We start from the raw sequence: 15880 nt of genomic DNA on the forward strand, positions 1-15880 counted from the left end.
CATGTTTCTGAACTTCGTTAAATGCATTCACTGATATTTCGGTAAAATGCTTCACTTTGCCGAAATTTGGCATAATTGCTTGCTGAATTTATCAGTAAACAACAGATATGCCGACATCAGCAGAGACGTTTGCCGAGATTTCGGAATATGCGCTAGCTGTTGCCGAGATTCAGCACGACAGCTGTCATTTATTGCTGCGTTACATTTTCGCTTCGCATTGCGCGATTATTTTCTGATGAAATTCTCGAGTGAAAAAATGGATAATCTTCAAAGAAACGTGGAACCACTTGCAAGTAAAAATATTGAATAAATATAGTGACATGTTTCGCTTTATAAAAAGCGACTTTATCAGTCGCAGTCGACCGTATATGCATCATTAAATATTGAAAATTTTTGTATGTTTATTTTTATTTTCATCTTTACAGCTCGACTCAAGGTGGCCGCATCCGGAAACGCCACTTTTTATTATGTTACATGTTTTAAGGTAGAGGCTTTAAGCACTACTGGCAACAAATTTGTAAGCCTCCTTTAAGTGTTAATAAAATGAAATTTTGATCCTGAATGGTGTGTTTATAATGTTTAGAAATTACAAACAAAATTAATTGACTAGATTTTTTATTACTGATGATTCGGTAATTTGTTTTTTTCATTTTTTCGTTTTATTGGATTGCCGAAAATTCAGCGAACGTTTCACTGAGCAAACAGTAAATCTTATGCTGGCGATTTCGGCAATATTTGACGTTTGTCAAATTTGAGGGTGCCGAGACGCTCAGTTATTTTATTTTTACCGAGATGATTGCTGATTACTCGGCTGTGCGAATCTCGGCATTTTTTTGCCGAGACTCAGCTAAAAAATTTAAGTGTATATGTGCATCACATTACATTACATTTTATTGTTTTTATGTATTCACATTCGCTACGTGCTGTCATTGTTCTTTCTGACGTTTTGTATCGCCGGAATTCGAAATGCGATGCGTTAAAGATTTAAAATTCTGTATTTATTTTATATTGTGAAAAATACAGTACGTTCGAGGGTAAAAAGCAGTACGCAGTATTTGGGTCAAAAATACAGTACGGATACGAGCGTTATCCATACTGTAACTTGACATTGTTTCAAACATAAACAACCATTGTCATAGTTACGAGGCATCTAGCGATCATACGCTTGTTGTTTTGCTTGGAAAGACTAATGATTCAAATGATACATAAGAAATCGCCGACCACTCTATCTTTGGTTTATCGGTTTATGTTCCACGGATTGTGTTCTCAACGCAAGGCCTACTACTTCGATTTCAATCACGATGTTGACTTAAGTCACCAAATTTAAAGTATTTCATATCACTATATTCACACCTGTAGAAAATAGCATGTTTTAACGATAGTAATATAAAGTTAAAACTGTTCACACTTGGATTACGTTATACGCATGGCACACTGTTATAGAGTTTGTTTAAAAACAAACTGCAAAAAATGTCTATGGTGCAGAAACTACCGCTACCGTTGACACTAGTAAGAACATTTTTTTTTCAATTAACCCTATTACTGCAGTTTGATGAAAAAACTAAACTATGAAATATTCCACAGCTTGCTGTTACTGTTCAGAACAATTGTCCTGTCACCAAAAAAAATATTCACGTCGAAGCTCAAAGCCCAATCATCAAAACGTCGATCCAGCTATGGTAATAAATAACAAGTGCATACAATTTTACTCAGGAATGATTCTTTTTACAGGATCGAGTTCAGTATTTTTGGGACAAATTGCCAAATGAATGGAGACGAGTACTTCAAACAGAATGCATAGTAAAACCAAAGATAAACTCAAGATGGAGTAGTCGGTGATTTTGTATGTACCAGCGAAATACGACCCCTCGATGAATCCGGTTCACTGTCAATAGTCAAAGACTTGAACTTCAACTATTCATTCGACTTGAATGTTACTAAGCAATGCTTAGTTTGTTTATCACGTAAATATTATCCCAAATTCTGTTAGTGTATACACTAAGAAATAAAATAAGCAGCTGAATGAAATATCTTTTAAATCAATAGGCTAACAACAATAACATTTGACTATAAGGGGAACTTACTTGGTTTTGAACTGAAAGAATGCAACAAAAATTTCAATAGTTTGATTTTTTAAGTTTTTATTATTTTTGGTGGTTGTTTAAACAAACAATGAAAAGAATAACGTAGGGTTCTAGTAATTTACACGTAGAAAGTGTATGCAAAATTTTAAAAAAATTGGTGAAATAGTTTTTGAATGACGATGGACACGGACTTTCAAAACCTGCTTTCGAGAAAAACGTTTATACGTTTAGTGTTTATTGTATATAAAATCGAAAGAAACAATTAATTTTTTTGGGGAGCGCGTAGAGTCTAACATTTCCGTGAAATCTTTGTTTTTTTTGCATTTTGTTATAATAAAACATTTCAAGAATACTTTGTCAAATTTTCAAAACAATCGAAGCAAAACTCTTGGGCCTGTCACCGGACTCTTGCTTCTTTGCAGTATGAGATATGGAAAGAAAAAGGCCCATAACTTCCAGAGTTTTGTTCCGATTGGCTTGAAAATTTGACCAGTAATTTTTTCTAAAGATTCCTTCAATAACGGATTGTTTCAAATAGCTTCAATGATTTGATCGTTTTTAAATCTGGAAGATGTTATTTTCTTGAATTTTTGATTAATTGTTCGTAGTTGGTATTTTTTAGTTCCAATGATTTCAATAGTCGATTACATTTACGATGCAGTCTTTGTTTGTCCTCTCTCTCAATCTGTAATTCCTCTTGAAGGGTATCGTTTTTTTCTTATTGCAATTTAGTTCTACAAAATGTAAACAGCACAAGATATATCAGCGCTTTCAATTTTAATGGTAAGTTGCATACATAAGTAATAATTCATATTGCATGTTTACTCACAGTTTTGTCTTGTCAGGAAATTTTAAAAATGTTACTGAATCCTTTGGTCGGCTTTCACAGTCGTTAACAACACAACTGCGACCCGTGCTTTGCTGTTTCCATTTTTAGCTAGTTTTATTTGTAAATAATAAAAAGGTTACCATGGATACCAGCATTATAATTGAACCTTACAGACTGAGGGGTCAATCAACAGATATTCTGAAACAGTTCATCGGTTCACGAACCGTGACCCAAAATGCTTCATAGGTTTTTATGATACTTCGTAATCTTGAGTTTATCTTTGGTAAAACATTCGACAACAACTATGCAATATGCTTCACTCAGCAGCAGTTGGCAGTTTTCTTCTATGAATAAAAAACCTCTTTTGGTAAGTTGTTGGTTTTCAATATTTATTTCACGTAAATTGCACGAAGGTTTATTACCTCGAAACGTTATTGCAGGGAACGGGACGTTATTGCAGGGAAAACGTATTTTAATGTGACGTTTCTGAATCTGAAATGACGCATGGGAAAAACATGTTATTTCACTTAAAACATGAAATCAGAGTTAACACTCGTTTTAATTCATAGTGTGAACATAGTATTAGTTTTACCGATGACATTTTTGAACTGTCAGTTTCTGAGCCATACTTAGGATCAGTTTCAATTTCAAGGTTTTCAGTTAATTTTTCCTAAGTAAATTTGAAGCTTTAAAAACACGATTACATTTCAAGTTGTTAGAAGTCGGTCGAGTGTGAATTTTCTCACATACATTAAAAGAAATCGTTCCTAAAACCCGTATCAAACAAGCATTCTCCGGCAGAACATCAACTGCTCCGACTTTTCCTACCTTTTTATTATTCAGCAGCGTGGTAACTTTTTTGAAGAACCGGTTCATGATCACAGACTGCAGACAGCGCTGGCAAGGAAGTTTATCGGACATCAAAAGTACTTGCCGTAAATAACTCTGCACCGTTCGAACGTTCAACACGTGCCACAGCCACGAAAAAATAACACCGCAATAATTCACGGCGGAACGGGCGGCGTCCGTCTGGCAAAATCGCCAAAGCCACGTTCGGTCCAGCGACGAAAACAACAACAACACCACTACTACTAATAATAATTACAATAAGAATAATAATCAACACCCGGGAAGGAAACACCGGTTCACTTGGTCGGATTCAGCGACAGCATTCACATCTGGAACATATCATCGCCGCCGCCGCACAGTAGCCGAACCGGTTGAGCTGTCGCAGAAAGTAACTTCACTTTGCAAATAACACTTTCAACACGCGTTTTTTTTTTTGCTCAGCTGGAATCGACTGACCCATGCATCGTTAATCAGTCGATCGCGGTTTTCTCTACCTCCTCCTGGGACACGGCACTGAGTGAAAAATTGGCGCGATCGAACGGTAAATAAACACTTCTTTCTGCGGTTGGTATTTTTTTTCTCTATTTCCCGAAAAACTTTGTTGTGGTGATCTCAAACCAGAATGTCGCAATTATCTGGCAGTGATCCCAATGAGGTACACTGTTTTTCTTCGAGTTTACTACATCATCCATCAATTTGATGAATCGATCCGTTTTCCCGTCGATAGAAATCTCAAGGATCTCAATGTGTCGAGGACGCACGGGAACGATCGCGTCGCAAATTACCATCCGTCGGAAAACAACCAAAATAAACAAACTTGGGTCAAACCAAGGCAAACACAAACCGGACAACACTCGAACGGATCACTCTGTGGTAATAGAGAATACAAAAAAAAAGGGACAAAACTACGTACTTGTTGTACGACTATTGTCGCCCGAGGTTGCGTACAAACTGCGCCATCCATCGGATTGGGAGTAACATTTATAGCCCCGGTTGCCAACGCGCCTGCTCCTCCGACGAGTTCGGCCGATCGTAATCCAGCGGCAGCCGATGTCGTCGCGGACGCATGCGCTTTTCCTCCGTCTGCCGCCGAAGAACCGATCGATGACGACGGTATCACTTTCCCCGGTGTCGACAGATCATCACTGGACGAACAGCAAGACGTTTCCGCAAAGTAATCGACCCGAAGATCCGGAAGACCACCACAACCACCACCACCTCCGCCCATCACTCCACTCATTTTCGTGCGACCTTTTGTTGAGCTGTCATACTTCGAGGGCATCATGTCAAACTTTGTCGCGATCTGGTCGAACCTGGAGAGACGCTGTGGTGAAATGGGATGCTGATTGGTTCCTTTTCTCTTCGGTGAGAATGCATCGATCCGATCCTTTTTGTTTCGTTTCGAATTCGTCCGCTCCAGGGCATCGCGCTCCTGTTGGGTTAGATATGCATACTGTTGGAAGATCGAGTATTGGTCGCTGAATATTTCCGGATCGATCGTCGCCCTCGACGGGGAGTCGCAGTATTCGTCGCGATTCCGGTGGAAGGGAAATTCTTCTTCCACCGCAAAGCACTCCCGTTGAATCCGATCGTAATCGATGGCCTCCCGATCGAATGGGAACATCGTCATGTCCGGGTCATACTTTTGACCCTTCCCACCGCTAGCAGCCGGTGCTGAGTTCAACGCTTTGCCACTTTGCTGTTTTTGATGTTGCTGCTGCTGCTGCTGTTGTTGCATGAATCGATCCTTCCGGGATTTATAGTGAGCCGCTCGTTTGGTTGGTGTTCCGGTGCCGGAATGCACCTCCGCCACCGTTTTCGGACGGTTTTCTTTGTTGCATTCTTGGACTTGGAGCGGAACTGGTTCCTGAGTGTAATCGGTCGGTGAAATTTTCGGCGGTGGCCGACGCACCGGATTGGGCGAATCGTCAAAGTTGAACAGCGTTTCGTGGGCCGATTTGGACGCACATTTCGGTGAGTTTGGCGGATCGAATGGGAAACGAGTGGTCGCATTAGTGGCGGCAGTGCGGAGTTTCGGCGAATTTTTCGGTGTTTTCGGTGAGAGATCTTCGAGTTCCTGGAACGAGAGGGGAAGAGATAAATGCGTTAGAAATTAGGGGATAAGGTAAATGACGGTTATGTAATCCAATTCGACTGCAACTTTCAAAACGGGATTTAACTGGCCGGCTGATAGAGAACATCACCAAAGAAGACGAGTTCTTGACATGTTTCAAGTAAATCCAAAGATGGTACCAAAATTCTTCATCGACTACTCTCTGCTGATGTTTCTGCCCAATTCTTCAGCAATTTTATTTCTTTCGGCATTTCAGAATTTCGATTTTTCCAGCGTTTGTTTCACGTCTGTTTTGTGGTTTTAGTTGAAATGTTAAATAGTGTTACCAGTTCAACATAAACTGTTAAGTCGAAGCCAACATAAATTGATGTAGAATTGAGATTTTTCAGATTTCAAGAATTCAAATTCTTCAAAGTACTAGCGTTTAAAATAATGGACAAAAACTACCGATTTTTTGTGAATTTACCTTCACCCACACTGACGAAACTACCCACGTAGCAGCAATCATAGTATTCCATGACTCAGCAGACTAAATTTGACAGCTCTATCAGTCGAGCGCTAATCGTGATGACAAAAACAGTGAAGAAACTCCGTTTAGAAGTGTACATGTCAGGAAGCGGAAGTCGCGTCCTCTGGTTTCGGAGCTGCTCACACCAAGTTCCCCAGGAAGGTGCTACTGTGGCTGACAACCAGCGAGAAGAGCAAATAAAAGTCGCTCTTTATTCGCTCCGGACTTTCCGTGAACGGGGAAATACCTGCCGGAAGTTGCGTCGTTCATCAAAACTATCATAAGAGCGAAGACGCGGTGTTCTGGTTGAATCTGGCGTCGGCCCACTACTCGAAGCACTCGTGAGGGGATGGAGCAGCTGATGTGCTACCCAAGTCGGTGACTATGCCCGTCCCCCAGCTGCGTCCCATTGACAATTTCTGGGCCATTGTGAAGCGTAAGATCTACTCCAATAATTTTGAGGATTTGATAAAAAAAAACTGTTTTAATCCACCTAGTTCCACCATTACTGTGGAATTCGTAAAAACAACAGTACATTGAATTGAAATAGGAAAATTTGCTCGGACTTAATATAGTAGCTTAAAAGAGCTAAATTTTTTATCAACCGCGGCTCCGTCTTTTACCAATATCACACACCAGTAGCAGACATTCGTAACCTTTCGTTTTCCTTATAGCGTGTATGCAATATAACAAAACACGCATCGTTCGTTTTGTGTTCTCTTCTTCCACCGTACCACCACGTACCGGTGTTGAACATATTGTCATTCTATATGGTGGTTTGAAAATTTTGACACTCATCGCCCTGTAACTGCGGAACCGGAAGTCGGATTCGGATGAAATTTCACAGTAGCTTTAACGGCAATATGGACTTTAATTCAAATCAAGATTTGTGGAAATCGGCTCAAGCATCGAAGTGAGTTCTATTTTTGAAGTTTTTCTTCATTACTTTCGGTGCTTCCGGAACAGGGAACCAGTAGTGCGGAATTATGTTTATATGCCCACAAACTAACAAGTTCTGATAAATAGACGAAATTAGAAGACAATTTTACGGGATTTGTAGCTTTTTGTAAACATCGTTAGTGAAAATATATACCTGAAATTGGTCATTTTCCATTTATCACGCTCATTTATGTTCCGGAACCGGTACTCTGATCTAAATAAAATATTCCAGAAATTTTCATTTTGAATTAGTTTGTGAAAATCGGTTAAGCCGTTTCCGAGAAAATTGAGTGCACATTTTTTCTCTAATTTTCACCTATTACCATGTAACTCCGGAACCGGAAGTCGGATCCAAATGAAATTCAATAGCAGGCTATGGGACCATACAACCTTTCATTTGAATCTAAGTTTGTGAAAATCGGTGGAGCCATCTCTGAAATAATTGAATGCATATTTTTCCATTTTTTGGTGCATATTATCCTGTATCTCTGGAACCGGAAGTCTGATCGGGATTAAATTCAATGGCCGGCTATGGGATTATGAGATCTTTCATTTGAATCCAAATTTGTGAAAATCGGTTTAGCCATCTTCGAGAAAAGTGAGTGTATATTTTCGTTACATACACACACACACACACACACACACACACACACACACACACACACACACACAAACATACATTTGCTCAGTTCGTCGAGCTGAGTCGAATGGTATATGACATTCGGCCTCCGGGCATCGGTTAAAAAGTTGGTTTTCACAGCAATTGCATAGCCTTTCTGTATGAGAAATGGAAAAACGAAAAAAGAACTCAAAACCATTCCATTCTTAAAATATTTAGACGAGAATTTCGATTCTTGTTGAATTACACCTTTTTTCTCCTTTTTGCGGTGTAGCACGGAAACTGTAATTTGTACAAAACAAAGTGTCGATGAAGATATTCTGAGAAATCGTCGATTGATCGCTTGAAGGAAAATATGCAATTAAGAAGAAGTAGAATTCTTGTTCAAGAATTAAAAAACTAGCCGAAAAATCAAATAAAAAAGTCTTTTTTAAGTAAAACAAAAACTTTTTTAATCCACCTAGTGGTGTAATGATGCCTTTCTCCTATTACTTATATTTTCAAAAACATCACTAGGAGATTCTGTCAAGATTTTTCTTTATAAACTATTCAATTTGTAATCAGTTATGTCAAGTTAATATAGATTTAAATATGGCAACCCTGCACGCTACACAAAAATGAACAAAGTACGCTGTGTGCTAGGCAGCGGCGTTTTCTTCTTCCGTACCGATGTGTACCGGTTTTGCATAATTTTGTATGACAGTTTGAAAGTTTTGATACTCATCGCCCTATAATTTCGGAACCGGAAGTTGGATTTGGATGAAATGGCACAGTATTTTTTAAGACACCGAGAGCTTTAATTTGAATCATGAATTATGAAAATCGGTTTAACCGTTGCTGAGAAATTGAAGTGAGTTCCGTTTTTGTAGCTTTTCGTCACTATTACCGGTGCATTCAGAAGCGAAAACCGAAGACTAAGGGCATATTCAGTAGTGTTCTAGTTCTAGATGCATAAATTATATCAGTTACAAAATTTAAATCTGGATTTTATAACAAGAAAAACTGGCAGCCAGCAGTGTTTTACTCGAGTTTTAAATACACAAAAAATAGAACGGCATCGTAGACCAGTTTCAAATTTGACAGAAGAACTGGTCAAATAAATAAATCTAGAACGGCTTACTGGGGATACGTTTGTTCCAGTTTCTGTTCTATTATAGATCTTCCATATAGAACTCCTAGCTGCTGAATTTGCTCTAATAGTCCAAAAGTAGATTTACATATCTAACAACCGACAAGGCCAACTAGATGAATTTACCCGTAATTTTCAAACAATTTTGTCCCTCGTTTCGCCATGACTTTTGAAAAAAAACTCATGAAATTGAAAATTTTTCACTCATCGCACTGCAATACCGGAACCGAAAGTCTGATCTAGATAAACTTTTCGGGGACTTTTTATTGAATTTCTAGACCTTTCATTTGCATCTTAGTTTGTAAAACTGAGAATTCCGGACCCAGCAGTTGGATCGGAATAAAATTCAATAGCGATCTGTGGGATCATAAGGCCTTTCATTTGAATCTAAGTTCATGAAAATCGGTTCAGCCATCTCTGAGAAAATCAAGTGACATTATTTGTCACATACACACACAGACATTTTGAAATCTCGAACTGACTCGAATGGTATATGAGACTAGGTCCTCCGGGCTTTCGTTCAAAAGTCGCTTTTTACATTAATTGGATAACCTTTCTATATGAGTAAGACAAAAATTTCAAGAAGTTTATTAGAAATAAATTATGTTAAAAAAATTAGTTTTTTCCTTCGAATCTCCTCAACAGTATGGCGACAGATTTTATGGACATAGCCTACTGCAGCTATCCGATCAACTCTCGATCAACATTAGATTAGGTCTTACACTCTCATTGAACATAACTCTAAATTGAGTGACACATCACTCAAATTCATAAAAAGTGCACGTACTCTAAACTTGAGTTACCACCTGTCTACTCATTTTTGAGTCAAGGGACGAAATTGTCAAAACTTGAGTAATTTTTTTACTCAAAATAGGAAAAAAATATTTTGTTCAAAATTTGAGTAAATTCAACTCAAATTGAGTTTCTTGCTCTCAAAATGAAGAAAATTTTCTTCGTTATTTTCATATACAAAGTTATTCTTCTTTCTTTTGAATGGGCAAAATAGAGATTCAAAACCGTTTCCTTTTGAACGGTTTGGAATCAAAATTGAATTATTTTGATATCCTTATGTTGGGCTTTTCACTAAGCTTAACTGAAACCACAAAATATCGATGATTGACGCTGATTCATGTTTTCAAAACCGGATCTTGATACGGCAATGGAAAACGACGTATTTTTGCATTCATTATTTCTATAAGAATATTCAGAGAATGAAAACGCTCTGAACTGCAAGAAATATTTTTCCTCAAATGTTTAAAAACTCAACGCTTACTCTAATGTATGAATGCGAGAAAACTCATGGCAACGAGTTTACATTACTCAAATCCATACTCAAATTTTAACATATCGTGTCGTTTATGAGTAATCGCAACTCAAACCATGAGTTATTTTCAAAGAGCGTGTAAGGGGCTGTCCATAAAAGATGTCACGCCGCAAGGGGGAAGGGGGTGTCTCATAAAACGTGACATTTTGTGACAGGGGGGAGGGGGGGAGGTTTTTGGAATGTGACGTCCAATATTTTCAATGAGCGCATTTTTGAAATACCTAATTATATTACTGCTTTGCACTATTTCCTGAAAAAATCTCCACAATAAACATTTACATTCAATAGGAAAACGTGTATTTGTTGATGTAAAAGCTTCTTCTTGTAAATTCGGAAATGAGTGATGCAGGAAATCATTTCTGTTGTGATCAGCAAAAGTGCACGGAGGAGCGATAAAATCAGCGAAATTAATAAATTTTACCTAATACAAGTAAAAAAGAAAAAGATGCCTTCCAACGGTTTATCTTAAGTTATGCATTGACAATTTTTTCAGTAATTTGATTTTCTAGCATTGGTAATAGTATATCATAAGAATTTCTCTTATCTAATTCTGATGTAGTTTATTCAATTGTACATCATTTGAAAAAGTACGGGTGTGTAATGTCAGAGACATAACTGGATGTCGTGAATACGAATAAAACTGACACGATTTTTTTACACTTGCGAATTTGAATTGATAGTTGATCGATTTTGTGAATTGCGAAAGTTTCCCCCTTTTCACTACTAAAATTCGAAACGATTTTTGACGTCGATTATCTCATTTCGGATTTGCATATTTCATTGAAAGAAACTATCAAGATGCTATACAGGATTCATTTCTGCCTTTTAGAAGGACCAAACTGTGGAATTCTCTACGATATTTAGCACAGTTCGGAACATTTATCTCGAACGATTTTTGCACAGCGAAAGAGCACGAAGCAAATCAAATTATTTTGGATTTTCACTAAACTGATGATTTCTACCTTCGATTTGCAAAGAAGTAATCTTAATAGTTCTTTAGATAATTATATTGATTTTACATAATGCTGTCCACTTTTTGTTTCTTGTTTTCTTTCTCTCCAATGCAAAGCACCAGCAGCTGATGCTATCGTTCTTGCTTGAATTGAAACTAGCTTTGCGAACAAACCGACACATCTGCCCGCAGTGAAAAATGATGCGAAACTGGTTTAATGCGTCTTCTCGCCTTGACGATCGGAAGGCAAATAAGAACTACGACCTGAGCATTTGAGGTTTTTAACCACGCAGAAGGTGCTCTCTCCGATGCCGCTGTTCGAATGCGTCTTCTCGCCCCGACGTCTGCTTCCATCCAACGCACAAGAAATGATCGATTTTCGACCACTGTTCCCCTTTTATAACGTTCAGTTGTAGATATGTGCCTGACCACCTCAAAATCGTCGTCCTTGCGCGAAAAACCCAAGCAAAAGTAAAGAATTTTCGCGTTGTTTTAAAAATTTCAGAAAACTTAATTTTTGAGTTGCTTTTGGTTATCTCACACTGTTCAAAATATTATCCTAAATTCCTGATCATATTTTTGATGAAATAGTGAAAGAATTATGTTGCTGCCATTAATACAAGTCAAGATATTTACGATTAAGTTCTGCCCATTCTTCCATATGGCAAATTTTGAAAAGGCGCCCCATAGTAAAGTAAGGCGTTTTCACGACAAAAGGCTGGGAGATCAACGATTTCAGACGTATCAAATCAAGAATCATTTTAGCTCAAAATCACTACTTATTGTGTGACGGAAGATCAGTACCGATATTGATCGATGTGATTTAAATTTCACTGATCAACTGATAATGAAAAGATTCTCCGGCAGTGGTCTAGTTTTCTAGAGGTTTTGGTCTTTATTTTCTCAGCCCTGTATGCTACACTAAGGAAATATTATTCTTTACCTAAAACAATAATATATCTGTGTACCCCTAGGAGGAATGAAACAGATGATTTAAATGTTTCATCAACTCCAACCAAATACTTTTGTTAATTTGTATAATTGATATTAATAAAATAATTCCGATGATTTTGTAGTTTTAGGGATATTTTTTAATCTAATGGCAGCATGTAATAAATCGATTTTTCCCTCATATTTGTATGGTTTGTCATACATATTGAGAATGAATTGAGATGAATTTTATTTATTTTGAATTCGTGACATGTGACATAGGGGGGGGGGGGGGGTGTCTTTGCTTCTGTGACAATTTGTGACAAAGGGGGGATGGGGAGTCAAAAATCATCAAAAAAAGTGTGACGTCTTTTATGCACAGCCCCTAAGCGCAAATGACAGTTTTTCTTTGTTTATTTATCCATTCAATTATCACGGCATATTTCTGTTTTTTTTTGATAATTTCTTCTGTGCAAAATAAAAAAGATGATAGTTTTAGTTGTTATTCAATGCAAATTGATAGAAGGAATGATTGCTGATATAGAGTACCGTTATGCCGTTTTTCATTGAAAAACACTGGTGGCGTGGATTGCTCTGATTTTGCCTTTTCGAGCAAAAATGCAATATTTTGACGGTGTTTCATTGCCATTTCTGCTCGAAAGTGCAAAACCAGAGCAATCCACGCCACCAATATTTTTCAATGAAAAACGCCATTAGAATCGAGAAAGAAAGTAAATAAAGCTTGCTTCATTTAGAATTGGAACAAACTTTTGCTCATATTGTGGCGCTCCTGGTGGACGGATTTGGAAGTTTTAGGCGCTCACGTGTCGGGAATTTTATCAGCTTCAAAAGGCAAAAGGAAAGGTTGTCAAAGACATCAATCAGATAACGACCTGGTGGAATAAGATAGCTAAAACGATGGACGAAGAAGGTGTGTGCCGCCTAATGAGCCGTGTTACACGAAAATTTCGAGAATTTCTTCGAAACCGTGACGAATAATTTCATGCGTATTTTTTCATAAAAGTATGCAGAAAGCGCTACATTTGTATAGAAAAAGATCTTGAATTCAATAATAAATAACTGAAAAACAGGCAATTGTCTTTGTTCCAATTCTATCTGAAACAAGCTTCAAGGTCTGAGGACAGAGAGTCGCGTGTTGAGTTTTATATCGACCACGTGGCTCGCTCAATTCCCTTTGCACATCGTTTTTCTCTTGTAGTCTCTCGTATATGAGCAAACTGTACCGGGTTGCCAGCATACATTTTATTATTTCGATGAGAAGTTTTATCACATTAATCTATCGTATGGGTTGGACATTACATGAATTCCAATGAACAATGAAAAAATATTCAACTTTCACAAAGATTGAATGTCTGTGTGTTTAGCAGCCTTGTCGAGCCAATTATATTTCTCTCTCTTTTTTCAGAATGCTATCAGGAAACCAAAACGAAAAAAATGGTGGATGCATTGAAACTGACTTTGTTTCACAGAAAAATACAAGACTTTTTTTTATCGCGATAACATATATGTTTTTATGTACTAATCGCATCTAAACTCAATTATCTAGACTTTGTCACGGTAGATTTATGATACAAGCCTTCAAAGCCGAGATATTCGATGAACAAGTCATTTCCGTTTTCAGCAGTTCTTCAGTCAGAAAAAAATACAACACGACCGCTAAACTCAATGAATCATTCTGAAAATTTCACAAAATATTCTCAACTAAATTTCGAAGACATTATTAGGTGAGTTTTTCTATATTCTGCACCGTTTCCTAGAAAAACCGTTTCCTATTTTGAAACGAGAAAATAGCAAAAAAAAACCACCACTTTACAGGTACTGTCCTCAGCCCTTAAAGCGAAATTGTCACTTGCACTTAGAAGTTTAGAACCTAGTCCAATGTTCATCGAGAATTGTACCGTGTCTATCAAACGGGTCAAGTAAAACTGCTATTGTGCACTAGTAGTTCAATGTACTCTAGCAACTAAGATTAAAAATAACTGGAACCAATAATGTCGAGTTCTTACAACTTTATTGCCAGTTTACTCAAACGACAAGTGCTTTGCCGGTTAGATCGTTTCGCAGCCAGTTTCCACCGTATCAAAGCAAGAAAATAACGCATTCGAAATTAACTCATCTGCAACACAAATAGGACCGAACGTACCACGGTGAGGGGTCTTATTTATTCCGTCATCTTTGGTGGTCTTTTCTGTCATCGCAACACCGACGCAAGAAAGTCACTGGAACAGAATGACGCCAAAGTTTATCTTCGATGGCAGCATGCCTTGGACCGTTACCGGAACAGGTTAGCTTCATTTGGTAAACATTGGGACCAACTTAATTACGTGTACCGGGAATAATTTGGAAACTTATGCTACTTCTGGTCCTGCCATCATAGTTATAGTCAAACCGGGAAGAACTGTTCCGCAATTGAAGCTCAAATGGAAAAAGAGTAATCCGATTTTTAAAGATATTTATTTCTTTGATTCGTTTTGAAACGTTGGTTCTTTCTCCCTGATAAACATTTCTGTGATCTAAAACCGAAAAATGACCTCATCAGTCCCCGTGTTGTACTGACTGCTCTGCTGTACCGTTTGCGGAAAGTTCATTTGCTCGGTAAATCGCTTTCCACGAAGACGGGGGACATCGGGACATCGGTGATTCCATTCGTCAGGGTAAGAAATCAAAGCCGGAAAATGTCACCCGCGGCTCGGAATGATTCGCTTGGTTGGTGGTCGCAAGCAAACCAGGTTCAAAGCCGCTTGATTTGTTTGTTGGCTCGTCCCCGCAACCGAATGCGACATGCGTGCTCATGTTCACAGGAAAATCCCTCCCCGTCACGTCACACAGACACACAAACAGCGGGTGGTGAGGTTCGGGGTGATATTTTTCCGGTGAAGTATCTCCTGCCGGTTGTTGTCTGGTAATCATTATTTCCGCCGGGTGTACGAGTAACTGCTACTGCCCGTCCCCGTACAATCGATCCGCTGGAACACCGATGAAATTCTGGACGGAAAGTACATGTCAATCAATATTCGTCAAATTAACCTTTCATTCAACTAAACTCACACAAACGAACTGTTTTATTCCGAGTGAAAATTTCACATTTTTTTTAACTGTGTCTCTTTGTCAACATTTATCACGACAGATCACGACTACTTCGGAGTTCAGAGATTGCTTTGATTCGCGTGTTTATTTGCAACCATGCCGCAGGCATTTCTGAAGGGGCTGGGGTGACATGGAAATAGTTTGTTGGAAACAAATCACGCTCGCCTTGTGGCATATAAACAGAGCACAAATTGCGCTCTCGCAAAAAAGACTGACGGGGTGCAGTTTTATTTGATTCTAGCATTCATCGGAGACCATCGTTCGTGTAGTTACTGAATGTATCCTAGCTACCTACATACAAACTGGACCGTTGTTTCTGTGGATCGGTGAAAATGAAAATGACAGAAAAATAAAATGATGACAAAACCGCGCACCGCTCGAAGGTTTGCTTTCGTTCGGTTTGATTTAATTAACGTAGTGTCATTTTCTGTTTAATGTATGGTTGTTTTAGCAAACTTTGAAAACATTCTGCTAATTCATGATTTCAACTGACGCTTGTGAAGCTGAACCATGGTCTATCCTAAACGGAAGTATA

At 38.2% G+C, this 15880-nt stretch overlaps 1 protein-coding gene across 2 annotated transcripts in view; it reads right to left on the reverse strand.

Annotated features, from left to right (window-relative positions):
- LOC131435017 (uncharacterized) overlaps positions 1 to 15880 on the reverse strand; it is a 425332-nt gene that overhangs the window by 186510 nt on the left and 222942 nt on the right. The window contains exon 6 of one of the 2 annotated variants that reach the window (XM_058602473.1): positions 4676 to 5839. In XM_058602473.1, the coding sequence (XP_058458456.1) occupies positions 4676 to 5839 (1164 nt within the window). Of the gene's footprint in view, positions 1 to 3741; positions 4546 to 4675; positions 5840 to 15880 lie in introns of those variants that run through there. The other variant, XM_058602474.1, reaches the window with a different exon arrangement.

This window comes from Malaya genurostris, chromosome 3, assembly GCF_030247185.1.
Source record: "Malaya genurostris strain Urasoe2022 chromosome 3, Malgen_1.1, whole genome shotgun sequence".
In the NCBI taxonomy this organism is placed as follows: Eukaryota; Metazoa; Arthropoda; class Insecta; order Diptera; family Culicidae; genus Malaya; species Malaya genurostris.